We start from the raw sequence: 21,579 nt of genomic DNA on the forward strand, positions 1-21,579 counted from the left end.
TTAGTCCCTTGTGGACTTGCACAGATCATGACATTTTCACATGTTGAAGCTATTAAGATCTAAAAGACCAGCCGTTGCCAAGCCATTAGTAATTCATTGTGCTCTAATGGCTAGCCACTGCCTACTTGCAACTTCCTAAAAGTGTACATATTGTCATGATGCAGAATGCAGACCTGAAAAATAGACAGACAGGCATTTTCAAACTGCATGTGGCTATTTACACAGATTTTTTTCACCTTTTGGTTAGTGAGGAAGAACACATCTGACCAAAGTTTGGTGGCAATACTTATGTATACATAGGTTTCAGAGTAATAGCCGTGTTAGTCTGTATTCGCAAAAAGAAAAGGAGTACTTGTGGCACCTTAGAGACTAACCAATTTATTAGAGCATAAGCTTTCGTGAGCTACAGCTCACTTCATCAGATGCATATCGTGGAAACTGCAGCAGACTTTATATATACAGAGAGAATATGAACCAATACCTCCTCCCACCCCACTGTCCTGCTGGTAATAGCTTATCTAAAGTGATCATCAGGTGGGCCATTTCCAGCACAAATCCAGGTTTTCTCACCCTCCACCCCCCAACACAAATTCACTCTCCTGCTGGTGATAGCCCATCCAAAGTGACAACTCTTTACACAATGTTTATCTAAAGTGATCATCACTTGATTGTCATGCACATTGTGTAAAGAGTTGTCACTTTGGATGGGCTATCACCAGCAGGAGAGTGAATTTGTGTGGGGGGGTGGAGGGTGAGAAAACCTGGATTTGTGCTGGAAATGGCCCACCTGATGATCACTTTAGATAAGCTATTACCAGCAGGACAGTGGGGTGGGAGGAGGTATTGGTTCATATTCTCTCTGTATATATAAAGTCTGCTGCAGTTTCCACGATATGCATCTGATGAAGTGAGCTGTAGCTCACGAAAGCTTATGCTCTAATAAATTGGTTAGTCTCTAAGGTGCCACAAGTACTCCTTTTCTTTTTATGTATACATAAATAGTCTTTATAACATGCCTTTGACTACCTCACCTGTGCTCTACCCACTAATCCATTTAACAGGACTAGTAACATTCCAAACTTCTGAACAGCTTCAAACACCTGTAATATTTTAAAAAAGGCAACTTTTTGAATGAAGTTGCCAGGGTCACATTTTCTTCTTTTCCTTAATTATGCTTCTCTGAGGTCCAAAATGGGAAAATTTCAGTTCTGCACCAGTAACGTGTTTAAGATGTAATATCTAATGACCAACTAGGGCTCAAAATGGGAACTCTATTCTGTTGGAAAGGGGGGATTTCCAGCTGCCCAGCACCTGCTCGTAGACCTGGAAATCCTTGAGAAATTAGAATTTAAAGCTATCTCATTCTTATCCTCCCACTGCTGGAGCCCCACTGCCATTTTCCCTCCCAAGCAAGCACCAGAGCATTTGGATATACGACCTAGATTTATGCTGATGGAAGAGGGATGGGGAAGATCAGAGTGGAGTGGGGAAGAGGAGTAGAGCTGGTGAGAACTGTAGAGGGGTGAGGTTAACAAGGAAGGGAAAATGGAGCCAGGGAGCAAGGAGGGAAGAAAAGGAAGAAGAGGGTTAGTGGAAGATCAACAAGATTACAAAGATGGGCAAAGTTTGAAAAATGCTTTGAAGGTACATTTTCAGTAGGTTGCCTTGCTAGGCAGCTAGAGTGCATTTCCCCACCCTGCTAAGGAGGGGAAAAAGATGGTCAGGCTTGAAAGGCAGTCAAAGGCATATGATAAAGACTAATTATAACATATACAAATAGGTATTGCCAATAAGCTCTGGACAATGTGTTCTTGCTAAGGAGAAAATCTGTGTAAAGATCCACCCACACGCTGTTTGAAAATACATTTCTAAGTCTATTTTTCAGGGCTGTTGTCATAAATATAAAGGGAAGGGTAAACCCCTTTGAAATCCCTCCTGGCCAGGGGAAAGCTCCTCTCACCTGTAAAGGGTTAAGAAGCTAAAGGTAACCTCGCTGGCACCTGACCAAAATGACCAATGAGGAGACAAGATACTTTCAAAAGCTGGGAGGAGGGAGAGAAACAAAGGGTCTGTGTCTGTAGTCGTCTTGGCCGGGGACAGAACAGGAATGGAGTCTTAGAACTTTTAGTAAGTAATCTAGCTAGGTACGTGTTAGATTATGATTTCTTTAAATGGCTGAGAAAAGAATTGTGCTGAATAGAATAACTATTTCTGTCTATGTATCTTTTTTGTAACTTAAGGTTTTGCCTAGAGGGGTTCTCTATGTTTTTGTATCTAATTACCCTGTAAGATATCTACCATCCTGATTTTACAGGGGGGATTTCTTTATTTCTATTTACTTCTATTTTTTATTAAAAGTCTTCTTGTAAAACACTGAATGCTTTTTCATTGTTCTCAGATCCAAGGGTTTGGGTCTGTGGTCACCTATGCAAATTGGTGAGGCTTTTTATCCAACATTCCCCAGGAAAGGGGGGGTGCAAGTGTTGGGAGGATTGTTCATAGTTCTTAAGATCCAAGGGTCTGGGTCTGTAGTCACCTAGGCAAATTGGTGAGGCTTTTTACCAAACCTTGTCCAGGAAGTGGGGTGCAAGGTTTTGGGAAGTATTTTGGGGGGAAGGACGCGTCCAAACAGCTCTTCCCCAGTAACCAGTATTAGTTTGGTGGTGGTAGCGGCCAGTCCAAGGATAACGGATGTAATATTTTGTACCTTGGGGAAGTTTTGACCTAAGCTGGTAAAGATAAGCTTAGGAGGTTTTTCATGCAGGTCCCCACATCTGTACCCTAGAGTTCAGAGTGGGGGAGGAACCTGGACAGCTGTATTCTGCAGCATGACGAAATATACTTTAAAAATGTTACAAACAAGCAATGGCCAGCCATTAAAGCCCAATGAATTACTAATGGCTTGGCAACTGCTGACTATGTCTGGGTGACCCCAAGGTGGTGTTGGTGGGGAATAGTGACAATAAAATATGTTTTAATGTCAGAAGACTACGGAAAAGACCCTTACTGAGAGGAGTTAGAGTAGCAGGACTCTCAAATGGGAGGGGGACTGAAGAAATGGGAGCAGTACTGCATGATTCTTGCCCTACCTCTGAAAACTTAATACCATCATTGTATTAATCTACATGGAAACAAAAGACCAAAGATAAACAATATTTCTCAAAGGATAGTACCCTAGTGAATATTAATATATTAGAAAGTTAACCTTTCCCTCATAGGGTTCTGTTTGTAATAAGGAAAGTGCCAAACAGAACCAAAATGTGAGAGCAAAGATGGGTAGGTATGAATCTTCAAATTATCTTCAGTAAGCCACATTGGCTCACCATACATATTTCACTCCATATACTCCTTAGACAAGTGTTTCATATGCCATACACGAGTGTTGTATTGCACAGTAGCATTGGAGGGAAAAGAAAAACAGTCATAGCACTCACACTGTCAAAAAGACTATATTGCTGGACTTTTTTTTTAAACTCCTTCATTTTTCCATGATCCAGATGGGATGAAGACAACGTAAAAGATGACATACTTAATTATTTTGTTTGGGGTACAAGAGCCAGCACTCCATCTCCTCTGTTGCATACCGCAAAAATACAAACCAGCCATTTTGTCAGTAGTATACCACCACCTTGTGGAGAAAATGCAGTACTGCTGCTCTCTTCCTCCCTGTCTCTTAGTTCTCAAGAGAAAAAAAGAAATGGGAACTTACGGAAACTGTGGCTTTTTGAGATGTGAGGCAGACGTGTATTCCAAGTAGATGTGTGTATGCACCCTGCGTGCTAGAGCCGGAAACTACCACCAGTAGAGGGGCAGCACTCGAGCCTCATGCCTGTAGCCCCTCTCCTGGCTATATGCAGTGGCACCGCGCCTTCACACCAGATGTCCGGGGAAGACTCTGACACAGAGGGGACGGAAGGCGGGTTGTGGAATACACATCTGCATCACATCTCAAAGAACCACAGTTACAGTAAGTAACAATTTCTTCTTCTTCTTCAAGTAGATGCAGACATGTATTCCAAGCCGGTGACTAGTGAGCAGTATCCCCATCTGAAAGTGGGGGACAGACGCTACCTGAGTAAGACTGCCCTTCCAATATTAGCGTCCACTCTAGAAGAAGCAGTGGTCATGTAATGGTCTGTAAATGTATGTACAGATAACCATGTGGCTGCCCTACAAATGTCCAATGTGGAAATGCCCATGATGTTGCCTGTGTTCTTGTTGAATGTGCCCATATCTGCTGAGGAGGCAGAGCCAATGTTATCTCATACGCAGTCTTGATGCGAGACATTATCCATCTAGAGATGGTTTGTGCAGAGACTGCTTGACCCTTCATGCAGTCCACATATGACACGAACAGGCGAGGCAGAGCACGAAATTGTTCAGTCATCTTCAGATAGAAGGCTAGACAGCATCTAATGTCTAGTTCAGGGGTCCTCAAACTTCAGGGCACCGTGACCCCCTTCTGGCAACAAAAATTACTACACAACCCCAGGAGGAGGGACCAAAGGCTGAGCCTGCCAGAGCCCTACTGCCTTTGATGGGAGGGCCAAAGCCCAAGCCCCACTGCCATGGGTGGGGAGAGGGAGGGGAGAGGCAAAGCTGAAGTCCAAGGCCTTCAGCCCCAGACAGGGGACCTGTAACCTGAGCCCCGCTTCCCAGGGCTGAAGCTCTCAGGCTTCGGCTTCAGCCCTGGGCAGTGGGGCTCAGGCTTTGGCTTCAGGCCCCAGCAAGTATAAGTCAGCCCCGGCGACCCCATTAAAACGGGGTTGCAACCCACTTTGGGGTCCCAACCCAGTTTGAGAACCACTGGTCTAGCATATGGAGGCACTGCTTCTTCAGGGAGGAAGCTTGCCATATGGTTCAAATGAAACAGAGACCACCTTGGATACAAACTTTGGGTGTGGCCGAAGCATAACCTTGTCCATGAGGAACTGCATACAAGGAGGCCCAGCAACTCACACACCCTCCTGGCAGAGGTAATGGCTATCAAGAATTCAGCTTTCTGAGACAAGAGGGGCAGCAGACAGGAAGTAAGGGGCTCAAATGGAGGCCCCATTAGAACCACTAAACCCTTGCTTAGGTCCCACAAGGGGACTGGCTCTTGGACTGGAGGATGCAGGCAGAGAAATCCTTTCAGAAATCTCGACACCATGGCATTGGAGAAAACCGTTTTCCTTTGGATAGGTGGATGAAAAGCAGATTTTGCTGCCAAGCACATTCCCAGGGTACTGAGTGCTAGGTCCAATTCCTGAAGGCATAATAGATACTCCAAGATGTCCTAGAGTCTGGGTTGATCTGCTTTGAGCTTGGCAATGACCTGGGAAAGCACTGGGATAGGAGGCATACTGCAGAGTTGACTGCCAGCTGCAATGGAAAGTGTTGGAGAAGTAGCCCAGGTTGAGTCCCCGCATAGAGCAGAATAGGTGACACTTTCTGTTTTCCCTTGTCGCAGAGAGGTCTACCAGAGGGATGCCCATGTTGCGAACACCATCCGAAAGACCTCTGTATTCAGGGACCACTTTTGGCTCGGGGAGAAAATCCTGCTGACATGACCCCTGAGACCTCTGGTTAGTGGACAGCTATTGGGGTGATGTCCTCTTCGGTACAGAACTGCCACAAGTTGATTGAGTCCAGGCAGAGTGATGTGGAGTGAGCGCCCCCTTGTTTGTTCACATAGTACACTGTGGTGGTTTTGTCCGTGAGTATGTGAACCACTGAATGCCTGATAAAGTCCCAGAAGGCATGACGTGTTGTGGATTGTCCAAAGCTCCAGCATGTTGATGTGAAGCGAGGTCTCCTCTTCCGACCACAGACCCTACACCCTCATTGAGTCCAGATGCGCTCCCCAACCCAGAAGAGATGCAGCGGAAACCACTGACTTGGTCAGAGAGGGCCGCACGATGGGGACCCCTTGTCACACTTGTGTGGGGACTCCCACCAGCTCAAGGACTCCAGGACTAATGGAAGAAAGTGTACCAACTTGTCCAGAGAATGCAGGGCAGGGAAGTAAACCATGATGAGTCACATGTGAAGAAGGTGAAAGCACAACCTGGTGAGTTGGGTGCAAGCAGACATGTGGACCAACAGGCTCACACACAAGCAGACTGTCATGGATAGTTGTGACTGCAAACTGAGGCACAGTTGTCAGATCGCTTGGAAATGGTCGGTTGTCAGGCTTGCCTTTGACTTTGTGGAACCTAACATGGCCCCAGTGAACTCTATTTGCTGAGTGGGGGCAAAGGTCAACCGCATGGTGTTTAGGAGGAGTCCCAAATGGTCAATTAAGTGTAGCTTGGAGGAGCTGAGCACCTCCTCTCTGGATTCGCCCTGCAGCAACCAGTCATTGAGGTAGGGGGAGATATGGATTCCCTTCCCTCTGAGGTACACCAGGACCACCGCCATTCATTTGGTGAAGACCCAGGGGGCAGAAGAGAGGCTGAATGGGAGAATGGTGTACTGAAAGTGGCCATCTCCTACCATGACTCGGCAGAATGGCCACATGGAAGTAGATGTCTTGAAGGTCCAGATTAGTGAACCAGTTGTTCTGAGACAAAGCAAGGAGGCTAGCTTAGAGTGACCATGTGGAACCTCATGTGTTTGATGAACTTGTTGAGCCCATGGAGGTCGAGGATAGGCCTCATCCCAGCCTTGCATTTCAGTATCAGGAAATACCGGGAGTAGAACCCACAACTCCAGTGTTCTCACAGAACCTCCTCCAACGCTCCCAATGCTAGCAGAGAGATGACCAGCCTCGGGTGCCTGCCAACCTTGGTAGCCATACTGATCTACCAGTGGCCTCCAGACTCCCTCAGGTGAACTAGAACAGGAGGACAAGGATCCCATCTCTGAAGCAAAGGAGTCTTGGTACCTTGGAGACTTAGGAAGGGCAATTCCAGAGGGAGCCAACAGGTGATCTGACTCATCTGTGGCCCAGAATAAGTTTGGGATTGGTACCGCTGATGTAGCCAGCACCATCGATGCCAAAAAGGTTAGTGCCATAGGCATGGTTGGTCCTCTTGCAAACGACAGTACTGGAGTGCCTATCTCTGGTACCACATCCATACTAACTAACTAATAGGAAGGGGTGTTTCACGGTGCGGTGCTGAGACTTCAGTGGCATGCTCCAACTGAGGGGCCATCACGGTCGCCAGCCTTGTGAACTCTTGGATCAGCAGTGAGGATGGGACTGAATGGCAGAGTAGCCTGATATGCTGACTCCACTGACATTGTTGGTACCGGCATCATTCCCATCAGTATATAGATGCCCAGAGGCCAGAACCAGAGTCCATGGAACGATGTGTCTGCCCTCCCTACCCTGTAATGAGGGAGGGTCAGAGGCTTGTGGGCCGGAGCCGACGCAGAGCTGATCCTTGCTTTTCATAGGGGAGGCAGAAGTGACCCCTGTGACCTTTGGTTAGTGGACAGCGATGGGGGGGGGGATGTCCTCTTCGATACAGAACTGCCAGAAGTTGATTGAGTCCTGAAAGAGTAATGTGGAGAGAGTCCCCTGTTTATACATGCAAGGATAGCATTAGCCCTTTTGGCCAAGGTGTCACCCTGGGAGCTCATGTGCAGCTGATTATCCATCACAACCTGAATCTTTTTTAGAGTCACTGCTTCCTAGGATAGAGTCCTCCATCCTGTAAGGAACAAAGAATATAGGCCATCCAAAGTGTATGACTTTCCATTTAGCCATATTACAACACATATTGTTTGCTTGCGTCCAGCTTATCAAGCAATCCGATCACTCTATCAGTGACATGTCCTTTTATTGTTTACCAGTCCCGCCAATCTCTGTGTCATCTGCAAACTTTATCAGAAATTATCTATCTTATTTCCCAGGTCATGGATAAAAATGTTAATTCTCTTTAAAAATAGCCTGGGGCCAAGAGCCAATCCGTGTGAGACCTCACCAGAAACAGTGGCTTAAAGATTATTCATAATTTTTCATTGCATTTTTAAACCTGCCAGTTTTTAATCCATTTACTATGTACCATGCTAATTTTATATCTTCATCAAAATGTTACCTGGTACCAAGTCAAATGCCTTATAAAAGTCTAAATATATTACATCAACACTATTACATAAAACCAACCAAATTTTTACTCTCCTACACCCGTCTCTTCTGTTCCTTTAGTATGTAAATTACACCACTTTTGACTTTTGTATACTCAGGCTCATGGAGCCACATTCAGAAATGAGGTATAAGGGGATGTAAAGTGGGAATCTGAGTCTCAGTTGGTATAACTAAAACACACCAAAGGGGCTGGAAACAAGGTGTGAATTGCATCATCTTAGATTCCTTTACATTCACCTCTTAATGTGGCTCAAAGAATGCTTTACAGGATCATGAAAATTAGAGATAAAAAAGATAAAGGAGATCATCAAGTTCATCGCCTGCATGTGCAAATACACATAACAGTCCTCTAACGAAATACAGCAGTTATTAACATGACGCTACTCTTGAGCCAATGTACATTCACAGAACTAAGGGTTATCAAAACCCTATAAAGTAATTTTGCCCTCCCCCATATTGGAATTTTTGCATGCCTGCCTCTGGAAGAATTGTAATCTCCTGAAATTTGGCAAAAAGCAAAATTTCAGGGATGGGAAACCATGTAAAATGTATTATATTTCATTGTCTCTCCTGCGATCAAAAGCTCTCATCTGGGATTCCCATGTCTTTGGTTGTTACCCTTTGCCCTACATCTCTTTTGTCCACTGCACTTTTACTTCCACCTCTCATGCATTCACCCTTAAATAAGAAAAAAATATACAGTAATGTCCTGGGTTTTATGTGCAATGTGATTATCTGGCCACAAAAAAGGCCACATAATTTATCGCCTGTCCTCCCTTCCCAAATGTGGTGGATGACCTGAGATTAACCCAGGACCATCCCTTCCACAACACCCAGTGCCCAGCAGCCTGCAGCTCTCATCTTGCAAAGAACTCCATATGGACAGATTCTTGTGCCCGGGCAGAGTTCTCTGCATCATCGGGGTCTACCTCCTGTGATGAGAACTTGGAAAGTGCAGTTTGAAAAAAAAAATACCAAACCTTCCCCTCTCCCAATGCAATTAATCAATTAAAACAAAAGAAAAAGGAAGCTGAAGAGGTGTTGAAGAATCTGGAAAATATCAATGAAGTTATGTGCAAAGTGTGGCAAAGTAAGCTCCTTGGGGCAGGGGCTATTTTCATATTTTGGTATCTATTGTACAGCACAGAGCATGTCATTGAAGTTTATCAAATAAATAATGCTAATAATATAATAGTGTTATGGAATAACATAGGACGAGACTCTCTCTTTCCAGACCAGTCTCCTTCTGTCCAAACGAGACTCTCAGCCTCTCTCTCACATCCATCTGTGGAGGTCTAGCTATCAGCTCAAGGTCAGCGTGTCTAAAACAATGCCCTTAATCTTCCCCTGCCCCTACGGGCTTCCCCCATCATCTCCTCTTTACATCACTGTGGACAACACCACCATCCTACACATCAATCAGGTCCATAACCTTAGAGTCACCTTCAACTCAGATCATTCTCTAGGTCCTCACATCCTTGCTATGTTTAAGTTTTGCAGATTCTTTCTACATAACATTTCTAAGATATGGCCTTTCCTATCCATCCACACAGCTAGAACTCTCCTCAAGGTTCTCATCACCTCATGTCTTAATTACTGCAACATCCTTTTCTCTTGCCTTGACAAATACAATCTTGCCCTGCTCAGACCCATTCAGAATGTTGCTGCAAAGATCATTCTCCTAGCCTGTCACTCTGACGATCACCCCCCTTTGCATCCCTACCCTGACTCCTCTTTCTCTACCACATCAAGCAGAGGCTACTTGCTTTCACTGTCAAGGCCCGTCAGATTATCCCCACCCCAACCCTACCTAACAGTTGTCATTCACTATCAAGAGATTGACTCCTGTCTCTGATTGGCCCACAACATCAGCCTCCATCGCACACCTGTTAAATTTTCAAACACTTTTGTGCTTTCTCCTATGCTGCTTCTTACTCTGGGGAGGAGCACCTCATAAGCATCTGCAGAACTAACTCATTAGCCTTCTTTAAATTTCTCCCTTGATGTGAGCCCTACCAAAAACAAAACCTAACAGTGGTTAAGCTGTTTGTGTGCTGAGACCACCACCCATCATACTGACCAGTATTATCTAATTGTTTCCTTGTTCTCTCCCATCTGTAGTCTTGTATTAGACTTGGACTGTAAGCTCGTAGGGGCAGGGACTGTGTTTTTGTTCTATGTTTGTACAGTGCCTTGCACAAAGGGGACCTGGTCCATGGCTAGGGCTCCTAGGTGCTACAATGATGATGATAGTTGAAAGGATGTGTGTGGTGGGGGCGGGGTGATTAGTTCCTCTTCAGGCATGGGGGAGGGGAATATTTGGGCCAGTGTTATTATAGGGAGAGAATAATTTTCAGGCAGACAGTGGTCTAACAGAATGGCTCTAGGGAGGGTGGGGTAGCACACAAACACCTCATTCCCCCCCATACAAGCACTGCTAATTATGCCAGTTGGTGGTACATTGCCTGAATACCAATAGCTCACTGTCGGCTGAGTCACAGAGATCTATGATCTTCCCATTCAGGCAAGAGGATTCCAGACAGTACTATGCAATCTAACATAGTACTGTTAGATCATCACAAACAATAATGGGGAACAGTAGAGGAGGTCCAGGCTTAAGGCTGCTCCATGTTTTGGGTCTGACTCTATTAGGTACATAACTCCTGGTGGGTAGTGCTGAGTGCCCTCGGATCCGATATATCCAGTGTAAGTTGAAGGCGCGCACCCTTTTTAAGATCAGGCCTCCGAAAGGCTACAGGAAATGTCGACTGTTAACAGGAAACCTGATGCATGCTGGATTTATTTTGATGGCACACAATATTTATTTTAGGAACAAGATATTGAGATACCAAAAATAATGGCCATTATTTGCCTAAATTCAGCCTTAAAGGACAATGAGAGAGTACTATCTTCTCCAGTGACTGAAGCAATGACAGCCTTCACCTTTGTCCTTAGGGGAGAATTGGAAACCAGAGTGTAAGTTGATTGCTGCTTGCAGGATCATGGCAAGAGCAATCAAACACCATTTTGTCTTGTAACTACGACAAAGCCCCACATATATGGCTATCCAAGCAGTACCAGTAATTTAGCAGGGCACAGAAGAAGCAGAAATTTGGTACCATAATTGTTTTTTCCTTTGGGGATTAAAAAGCATGTGTTGATGTAGCTACTGCCAGCTTCTGATTCAAAAGTGACAGGTGAGTTTCTCAGAGTGGACATTTTTTTCCCAATAAATTAATGTCAGAATAAATTCATTCAGAAAACACTGAACAAGAGTAATTAACATTCACTCTGAGCTGAAGAATAGCTTTGATAACATCCAAACTTATTTGATTATTTTCTTTACTCCAAACACTGTTCATTACACTGAACTTTGGTTGCAGTAGACTGAGTGTTCCTGGTAAACATACAGCACGATTAACTCATGAGAGCAAAATATTCTGAATGGACATTTTGTAATTATAAGAATCCCAAACGTTTTGATGAATGAAGTGAAAAACTGGAACACTTCAGGTACCTGGAAAGAAGTTCCTGGGACACTGGGACATCATATAAGAAAACAGGATTATCTCAATTTAACTGGGACATATGTTTTCTTTAGCAACTGAGGTGTGTATATGGCTGAAACTCCACTTCCTTTAGTGTGCTATAGCTTACACAAGCATTCGTGGGTTGAAAGGCAGTGTGGTCTTGTAGTCTGAGTTCTTCCCTACATTGACTCGTAATTTCCTCCTATTTGCTTCACTTCCATCCCCTTCCGCATCCTATCTGCTCAAATAACCAATGAATTTGTTAATACTTACATTAAAGTGTCCTCACAGGGTCAAGGGTTAAAACCTCAATGAGTTTAATGGTGGTGGGGCAGGGGAGTGCAGCCCTCCAAGGGCCGCTGTTTCAGGCTGTCTGCAGACTTAGGAAGACAATACTGCACTTGTTACATTCAGTAAAAATCTGATTCAGTCCATAACCACTTGATTTACTAACTGGTGAGCTGAATATAAGCTGATGGGTAAGTGTAGTGGGGTAGTCACTCGCCCCACCCTGAAGGGTTTAAAACAGACCTGGGAAAGGGCTGCCAATAGGCTAGGCTGATTGGGGAAGCAGCCACAGCTAGGGCCATGCCTTAATCAGGCCACAGCTGGCCCTATAAAAGGCTGAGAGCCAGGAGTTCAGGCAGGCAGTCTCTCTTACTTGTTCTGGGGGGAGTGGGAGGGGGAAAAAGGGCTTGACTACCTGGAAGCTGAGCAGGGTACCCAGAGTGGAACAGGGCTGGGGGAAGGCCAGAGGAGCTGGGGAGCTCCAGCCTGGAAAACCCTGCAGGCCTTGCAAAAGGTCAGGAAAGGTACAGGGGCTACAGAGGGGTAGCCTGGGAATAGGCAGAGGCAGCAGGTCCAAACCCTCCTTGCTGATGAGTGGCCATTACACTGCAGTCTGCCCAGTGAGTGGGGGTTAGATCATGACTGGCAGTAGCCACTGAGGCAAGGTGGGTTTAGAGGGTTGGGGGTTCCCCTGGGAGGGAAGACCCAGAGTATGGGGGTACAGCTGGGGCAGAACCCCAGGGTAAAGGGCACTGGGGTCCAGAAGGGACACAGGGGCCAGCGGTAAGTGAGCCACTGGCATGCAGAGGGTGCTCTGAAGGCTGGAAAGAGCTAATTCCTAAGACGACCAGCAGGAGGTGCTGCACTGGTGAGTTGTCACCGCGCTACAGTAAGCAAGACTTCATAGAAAGCATTTCAAAGATATTCATGTTGAACTGACACAATCCCAAAGGCCCATCAGGGAGGCCATTTCTTTATTGACTGATAGCAGGGCTCTACATGTTTCTGGCAGAACTCAATGACTGTATGAATTAAAGAGTCTGAAACCTATGGGAAAGCCAATTCAGCAGTTCCAGTGATTGGAGCAATTCAATACAAACAGGGTTGCTTTTACTTACAATTATAATTAGGACCAGTTCTACAAATGTTGCTCTAGCTGAGCCAAAGCTAATTATAGGAATGCAATGAGTTATGTGGTTCCCTACCTTCTGGGCTATGGCTTCCTGCGAACTGAGGAAAGTGCTGCATTCCCCATCGTGGTATTCTTCTTTACATTCACGGCAGAACACGAACTGGAAAAAACCAACCCACAAGTCATAAAAACAAGTTAGGGATAAAACCAGCAGATTTCAGTCACAGAAGTAATAAAATAAAAATAAATTTGATTAATCAAATGAGCTTTTGCTGTGTGGGACATACAAAATCATTGGATACTGATGGGTTGTTTTTCTTTCACAGTGCAAATCTGTTTATACAAAAAGGGGACAAGCTGAATTTAGTGCTTTTTATAGTGTTTAATATTGGAAGTAGTTTATATGCAAAGTACCTAGTCAAACACATTCCCTTTCGGAAAACTATTATATTATTTAGTAAAAGAGAACTTTTTACAGGTCACTTGAACCACAGCACAAAACATAATATTATATCCTTTCATAGATTTCTATAGAATGGTTTAAAAAACTAAAAGCAAAACAAAAACAAACCACAACACTATAGAAAGATGATGATTCTCTATTCAGTTGTGTTGGCTGTTAGGGGAATTGCTGTAGAATTTTATTAATTTTTTTTTAGAATTGTATTTGTTTCATCCCTGTTAAATTCTATAGGTCTTTTCATAAGAGTTCAGCCACACAGAATGTCCTTTACCGACTAGTAACACATTTAATCTGTAGCGTTGCTTGAGCTGTAACTGCTATCTAAAATGGTTCATATGCAACAAGCTTGTTCCATTTTTATACTCCAAAATGAAGATATCTGTCTTGACATGTGTCAAAATCTTTGACCCATCAATTCCACATTAATTTCTGTGTCCTTGTGGATAAGAGGAAAAGTCAATAATGTAAAATGCGTCTCTCTCGCTGTGCTGAAGCCATGCTGTCTTGACCCACCTGCAGACTCTGAAGGACCTCTCAGCAGTTAGCTATTCTGACTGGCATTATAAGCAAGACTGATAAAGCAGCCTTGATTTTTAGATACAGAGCTGCATTCAGATGTAATGAATAAGGATATCAGGGGAACCTGACACTGGGACATTTATCTGCCACAAATTCCATCTCCGCAATTCCGTTTTGAACTCTTTTGAGCTTCTGTTGTCAATTTTGTAAGTACTATAGAAAATCACATTTTATTATCATGCTGAAGAAACTACATTTTTATGCAATGAAGCACTGTGAAAGAAAACAAGGCCAACAGGACTGATTCTACTCTCCAGAAGTAACATCGGAGTCATCATGGAGCGCTGGGGAAAAGGAATGGAATGAAATGAATGTTTTTGTTTTGTCCAGATCAAACAAAGTTACAGCCCTTTCTTGTCTGTCAGTTTTCTTTGGCTATCATGTCTATTATCTATAATTTTTTATTTTTCGTTTAATCGCCACTTATGTTAATTCAGTTGTGCGTATTAGTAATCTGTTTAATGATGGAGGTATCTTTGCCAGGCAAACTGTATGAGAGATTGCAGTATTGTTGTTAATAAATGTTTTGATTATGGTAGTACCCAAAGGCCCCAGTCAGGACTCAGCCTCAATGTGCTGGGCATAAGAATGGCCATACTGGGTAGGACCAAAAGTCCATCTAGACCAGTATTCTGTCTTCCAACAGTGGCCAATGCCAGGTGCCCCAGAGGGAATGAACAGAACAGGTGATCATCAACTGATCCATCCCCTGTAGCCCATTCCCAGCTTCTGGCAAACAGAGGCTAGGGACACCATCCCTGCCCATCCTGGAATACACAAATAGGCATTCTGGGGATGCTTAGTTATACTGTCCACTCTCTTTCTTCTTTTTACTTTACCTATTCCTGGCCTCTCATAGAGATATGTGTAGGGACAAAGAAATATAAAGGGTTATGTGATTTACATTGCTAGACCCAATGTTTTGCCACAAAGGGCTGCAATTCCCTAGGTTCTCTCATCTCACTCTAATTCAATTTTGTGTAAGTTTCACAAATCTTAAAGACGGAAATTTTGCAAAAAATCCCCTCCCCCTCTCACAACAATATTTGTCTTCCCTCATATTGCAGTTTACATAATACCAATATCTGTTGAAACAATGCTATTCGCAAAACTATGTTGTATTACAATTCTGTGTGGCCCCTTCCATGGTAATTTTATATGCTGCAAGTAACTCCACAAGTGATCTCATCCCATTGCTTTCTATAGAAATGAGTCTGATCTTTTGGTGAGACTGTAAAATCTTTTCACAACTTAGATAATGGATGAGATGTAAAATCAGTTAAACCGATCAGTAGGGTGTTCTTCCATGCTATATCAGAATAAATATGCCTTCCCTGATACAAATTCATTAAGTACTCCCCACTCACAGCATAGCATGAGCAATAAAAAAAAGGCACATCAGTTTAAACAAAAGAGTGGTTAATAAAATAGTTTCATTCATTTTAACTTTCAGATATGGAAAAAAAAGATTTGAAAATGAAATATGGCAAAAAAGTTCCTCCAGTTAACCTGAATTTTATGGCTTCATTAATAATAATAATAGGAGCTATTTTGCCTCAGGAAAGGAAAAAGAATTTAAGTTATTTAATTAGGATTTAGCACTTTTGCATAAATTTTGTACTAAAGTGTTTAAAAATTATCGTGTGACATAATTGCTAATTGAAATCACACTTTCTCTCCTTTATTTCTTTAAATAAAAAGATCCTGACAGTTTAATTTGATAAGTACGGGTCAAGAAGTTACTATTTCTTAGTATATTATTTATGTCTTAGAATTTGCTGTTGGCACCCACATAAAAGATACTAGTCTTGGAAAAAACAAAAAAGACAAATCCTAGAAGTCTCAAATCTATCCTTTAAGGTTCATGCACAACATGAGGACTAAGGGGGAAATTTTCAGAAGCAAGTGAGAGCTTTAGGCACACAAACCTAATTGAAAAACAATAAGACTTGTGTGTGCCTAAATCTATTTAGGTGCTTCTGAAAATCTCCTCTTCAGTCATAAAGAACTAGGAGGTTGCAGCCGAAAGAAAAATACAGGAAGCTTCTCAAAATAATCGAAGATGGGTCTCAGCAAAAATCCTGGATCCAAACAAGCTCAAATTTAAGAAGTGTTAAAAATCTGAAACTCAATCCAGACACAATTTTATAAAGGGTTCTTATCTTTATAATTGTTCAAAACAAAAGTGCACATCTACACACCTGGACGCTGTCATGTTCAAAGCCTGGGTTTGGAATTTGCAGCTTGATCCCATCTCTAAAAGTAGTGTTGGGGGAAAAATGATGCTGGAGGGCAAATTTTGCTCTTAGTTACACTGGTGCAACTGGATTCTGACAGTGGTGCCTAGGAGTAACTGAGAACAGAACTTAGCCGTGTGTGAAAAAATCTTTCAAACTCTTCAGGCAAATCTAATTAGAAAAGCTTAGCTCTTAAATACTAAGGTGATGGATACTTCAGAAATACAGTTTTGCCACTTCTCCATAATACTTTGAAGATTTACCATTTCCTGGTCCAGGCACACAATTCTCATCTCTCTTCTTAACTACCTCCCCCTCCCTGGTCCCCATAATGCTGACATTGTCTTCCTTTCGTATTTACAAAATAGAACTATTAAATTAATCTTTTTGCATGTCATTCTGACCACAGCACTCCCATTTTTGAATCCCTGTAGTAGCGTCACATTCTCCAATGCTTCAAGACTGAGATTTTTATCGTCACCTTCAAGTCCCCTTCCATTTTGGGCTTCTTACACGTACATATTTGTGCCTTCTTCTTCCAGGCTGCCTCTTACACCTGAAACACCTTCCCAGAATGAATAGGTAACACCCATCATGCCCTTCAAATTTCTCCTTGAGATTCGCCTCTATCAGGATGCCAGTAAGACATTAGACAATGAAAGATGGATTGGGGAAGCGGGAGGGGAGAATAGATGGGGTTAACTGGTTCTTTTATTAAACATTATAAATGGTTAAAGGAAATGTGTATAAAAATCACATTTATTTGATTGAATCTCTCTTCCCTCACCCTCATCCAAGCCTGATTGGGTCTCTGGAAAATACTATAAAATAATAATATATGACTACTACTACAAATGTGTTTCCTACAAATAGTTTTACTGTCAAAGATTTCTGCACGCACTGCCTGCTCTCTACTGTATGCTTGTATAATCACAGACAAACACATTATGGATATTCAAGGATATCAATGTAAATTGCTGTATGAAGAGGTAAAATCACCTCCCTACTCATTATTTCCCTGTTTGTATCCAGTTCTGGTGTCCACAATTCAAGAAGGATATTGATAAACTGGAGAAGATTTAGAGATGAACAAAAAGAATATTAAAGAAACAGAAAACATGTCTTATAGTGGTAGAGTAAAAGACTGCAATCAGTTTAGTTTAACAAAGAGTAGATTAAGGAGTAACTTAATCACAGTCTGTAAGTACCTACATGGTAAACAGAAATTTAATGATAAACAGCTCCTCAGTCTAACAAAGGCATCACAAAATTCATCTTGTTGAAACTAGTTGAAGCAAGACAAATTCAGACTAGAAACAGGTGCACATTTTTAATAGTGAAGGTAATTAACCATTGGAACAGCTTATCAAGGATTGTGGTAGAGTCCCCATCACTGGAAATTGTTAAGTCAAGACTAGGTGTTCTTTCAAAAACAAGACGCTCTAGTTCAAACTGGAAATAATTCAGGGAAGTCCTATGGCCAATGTTACACAGGAAGGGACACTAGATGATCACAATGACCCCTTCTGGCCTTACGGTCTATTTGAATACATCCAAAAGTCACATTAGCCTGTTTTGCTAGAGCACCACACTGGTAGCTCATGTGCAGTTGCTCATCCACTATGACCCTTAAATCTTTTTCAGATACACCATTTTCCAGAATACAGTCCCCCATGCTGTAGGCATGGCCCGCATTCTTCGTCCTTAGATGGAAAACTTTGCATTTGGCTGAATTGTTTGAATTGACACAGATTGTGTGATCCAGATTGTTTGACTGCCCTGACCTCATTACTATGTACCCCTTTCCCAATCTTTGTGTCAACTGTACATTTTATCAGCAGTGATTTTATATTTACTTCTAGATCACTGATGAAATATTGTATAGCGTCAGTCCTACTACTGCACCCTGTGGAATCCCACTAGAAACACACTTGTTTTTATGATGTTTTTCCATTGACAACTACTTTAAGATCTGTCACTAAGCCAGTTCTTAATCCATTTAATATGTATTTTATTGATATTGTCTGGTGCTAGTTTTTTTTAATCAGAAGGTCATGCAGTACTAAATCAAACTCCTTACAAATTCTAAAGTATATTTTATCTATGCAGTTATCTTTATCAACCAAAGTGTAAATCTATGAAAGAACGAAATCAGGTTTGTTTGAGAGGACCTATTTTCCATAAAACCACATTGACTGGCATGTTCATTGAAGGTATGCAAGTGTAAAACAGCAGAATTTAGCCCACTCTAGGTTCCAGTGTGTGTGGGGGGAAGATGTCCTAAAAGAAAAGACTTCTCTCTCTGTCCTGTTTCTGATCCTCTACTTTGCTCTTTTTACCTCATCTCATTTGTAAGTACTCAGTGCCATCAATTTAGAACCAGCACTATGCAGTGGAGACGCATCATATGCGCATTTAACTTACGCGAATTCAAATATACGCGCTTGGCAAAAAAAAAAAAAAGAAAAATAACAATAACTCGTGGTGGTGGAGTGCTGTACAGGAGTCAATGGGAGAGCACTCAGGGGTCGATTTATCGCGTCTAGTCTAGACATGATAAATCGACCCCCGCTGGATCGATCGCTGCCCGCCGATCCAGTGAGCATGTCGCCGCACTGAGTGTGATTCTAGTGTTTAAAGATATGTATTTTTCGTACAACATGGCCCCTAAACACAAGCCAACTATTTCATCTGGTGCTCAACCGAAGAAACAGCAATCTGTTCCAATGCTGGAGGAAAAACTGGCTGTGTTGGACTTATTGAGGAGACAGTATGTCGGTCTCCAACGTGGCGCGTAAATATAGCCACAACGAATCTAGCATCTGTGCCATCAAGATTCGAGAGAGAAATTCGTCAAGCTGGCATCAAGTGCTCCAATAACTACTAAGGTGACGAGCTAAGTGCGTGATAAGACTTTAGTAAAGACTGAAAAGGCATTAAACTTATGGCTCGAAGACATGAACTGTAAATATGTGCCTATTGATGGCAACACGTTGCGACAAAAGGCTCTTAGCCTCTACGCGCTGTTCAAACCTCCCACCAAAGAGGGACAGCCTTCTGATGAGAAGGAATTCAAAGCCAGCCAAGGCTGGCTTAACAGTTTTAGGAACTGCTCAACCTCAAAAACGTGCAGGCTACTGGTGAAGCTGCATCTGCCAATGAAGAGGCAGCAAAAGCCTACCCCAAACAATTGAAGAAAATCATAGAAGAAAAGGGCTATCTTCCGGAACAAGTTTTTAATGCTGACGAGACTGGACTCTTCTGGAAAAAATCCCCAACCGCACTTACACTTCGAAATCAGAAAGACAAGCCCCTGGCTTCAAAACAGCTAAAGACCGTGTGACTATGTTTTGTGGCAATGCAGCTGGGAATTTAATAAAGCCGGGATTGCTCTACAGGGTTGCAAATCCCCGGGCCCTAAAAGGCAAGAACAAAAATCTCCTGCCTGTGTTCTGGCAATCAAATAAAAAGGCTTGGGTGACGGCAGCATTATTTCTGGATTGGTTCCACAAGTGTTTCATTCCGGAGGTCAAGCGGTACCTCGAAGAGAAAGGACTTGACTTTAAAGTGTTGCTGATCGTAGACAATGCTCCTGGCCACTCTACGGCACTCCAGTTTGTGCACAACAATGTTGAAGTTGTGTTGCTCCCTTTTTTATTCTTTCATTCTTCTGTCTCTCTCTCTTTTTGACTATATGCAATTTTTGCCCTACGCGCTGACTTTAGAACCTAACCCCCGCGTAAGATGGGACTCCACTGTAGATGGAAGACACTAAGACAAATTAAAGCTCCAAGATGAAGACCACGGTCAACAATTCTGCTTCTCAAGTACAACTGAACTTCCTGGGTAAAGCTCATCTGTGCAAGAGAGAGAGCTTTCTTTGGGGCCAGTCCAAAACTGTGGAATGATCTTCCTCAAGAACTAAGGACAATCAAACCTCATCACCTTCCACTCCAAATGCATAAACACTGAGTAGCACGTACATTTAAAAAAAAAACCTACCAAACAAAACAACAACACTTGGGAAAAGGATGAGAGAGAGGAGAGAATGAACCACATGTCAGGTATTAGTTATGTTGCTTAATACATTCATGGAACACACTCAAATACTACAGTAATGAGGACAATAGAAGAACCTATAGGGAACAGAACAGAAACTAACCAAGTATGGTCGAATACAAAGAGGACCAAAGAGAGTCTTTGTTGAATCCTAAAGCAATTGGCTATTCAGCACACATCAATCAAATACACCAAGAGTTAATGGATAAATATAAGGTACTTGTTATGGTGCACCCCATAAGGCTTTATGGAAATATGCTTATGAATGTATATATGACATAACTGGAATATGTTTTATGCTACATATGCCATGTAACATATCTATGTAAAGGTTATGATCTACTGAATATATTCATCCTATTTGTATGCATGTGTCATTGTTGTATTTGAAGTTATGAATATTGGCTGTATACTTGTTTGATTTTAAATAGCCTTAGTAAGGCATTTGGTCAGCTTATTGAGAAAAGAATGTGCAAGTTAAGTGCCCAGTCAAGAAGCACTTAACGGACAATGGATCTTGGAAGCTCCAATCCACATAAGAAGTCCACATGAGGACGTTCAAGGTAGCATGTGAACCATGGCTGCTACCTGTAAGTTCTGAGTCATGCATGGACATGTGACTTGCCCACGTGACTTCAAAACTCTATCTTGCAGCAGGATTTCTACATGGGGGAGGGAGGGGTAGCCACCCACAAGAGAAAGTATATTTAAACCCCTGGGAGACTCCTCCACTTTGTCTTCAGCTGGCTCAAGAGATAGCCTCTCCATCCCCAAGGATAACTGAAAGAAACTGGTACAAAGGACAGTAACTACAGGGGGTGTGAGTGATTGCTGGACCCAGACTAGAAGAAGACAAGTCTATAAAAGGAAGCTTACTAGAACTCCTCTGAAGGGGAGGTTTTATCTGTATTCAGTTTTCTTACTGTATTAGGCATAGACTTGCAGGTTTTATTTTGTTTTGCTTGGTAATTCACTTTGTTCTGTCTGTTACTACTTGGAACCACTTAAATCCTACTTTCTGTATTTAATAAAATCACTTTTTACTTACTAATACGTACTCTGGGTTAATTAATACCGGGGGGGGGGGCAACAGCTGTGCATAGCTCTCTATCAGTGTTACAGAGGGCGAACAATTTATGAGTTTACCCTGTATAAGCTTTATACAGGGTAAAACTGATTTATTTGGGGTTTGGACCCCATTGGGAGTTGGGCAT

The 21,579-nt window shown here is 42.7% G+C and overlaps 1 protein-coding gene across 2 annotated transcripts in view; it reads right to left on the reverse strand.

The window, feature by feature from the left end:
- PRKN (parkin RBR E3 ubiquitin protein ligase) overlaps positions 1 to 21,579 on the reverse strand; it is a 1,259,259-nt gene that overhangs the window by 15,604 nt on the left and 1,222,076 nt on the right. For both annotated transcript variants that reach the window (XM_073337855.1, XM_073337854.1), the window contains one exon: positions 13,101 to 13,187. In XM_073337855.1, coding sequence (XP_073193956.1) covers positions 13,101 to 13,187 — 87 coding nt within the window. The remainder of the gene's footprint in view (positions 1 to 13,100; positions 13,188 to 21,579) is intronic.

This window comes from Lepidochelys kempii, chromosome 3 (genome assembly GCF_965140265.1).
Source record: "Lepidochelys kempii isolate rLepKem1 chromosome 3, rLepKem1.hap2, whole genome shotgun sequence".
Taxonomy (NCBI): Eukaryota; Metazoa; Chordata; order Testudines; family Cheloniidae; genus Lepidochelys; species Lepidochelys kempii.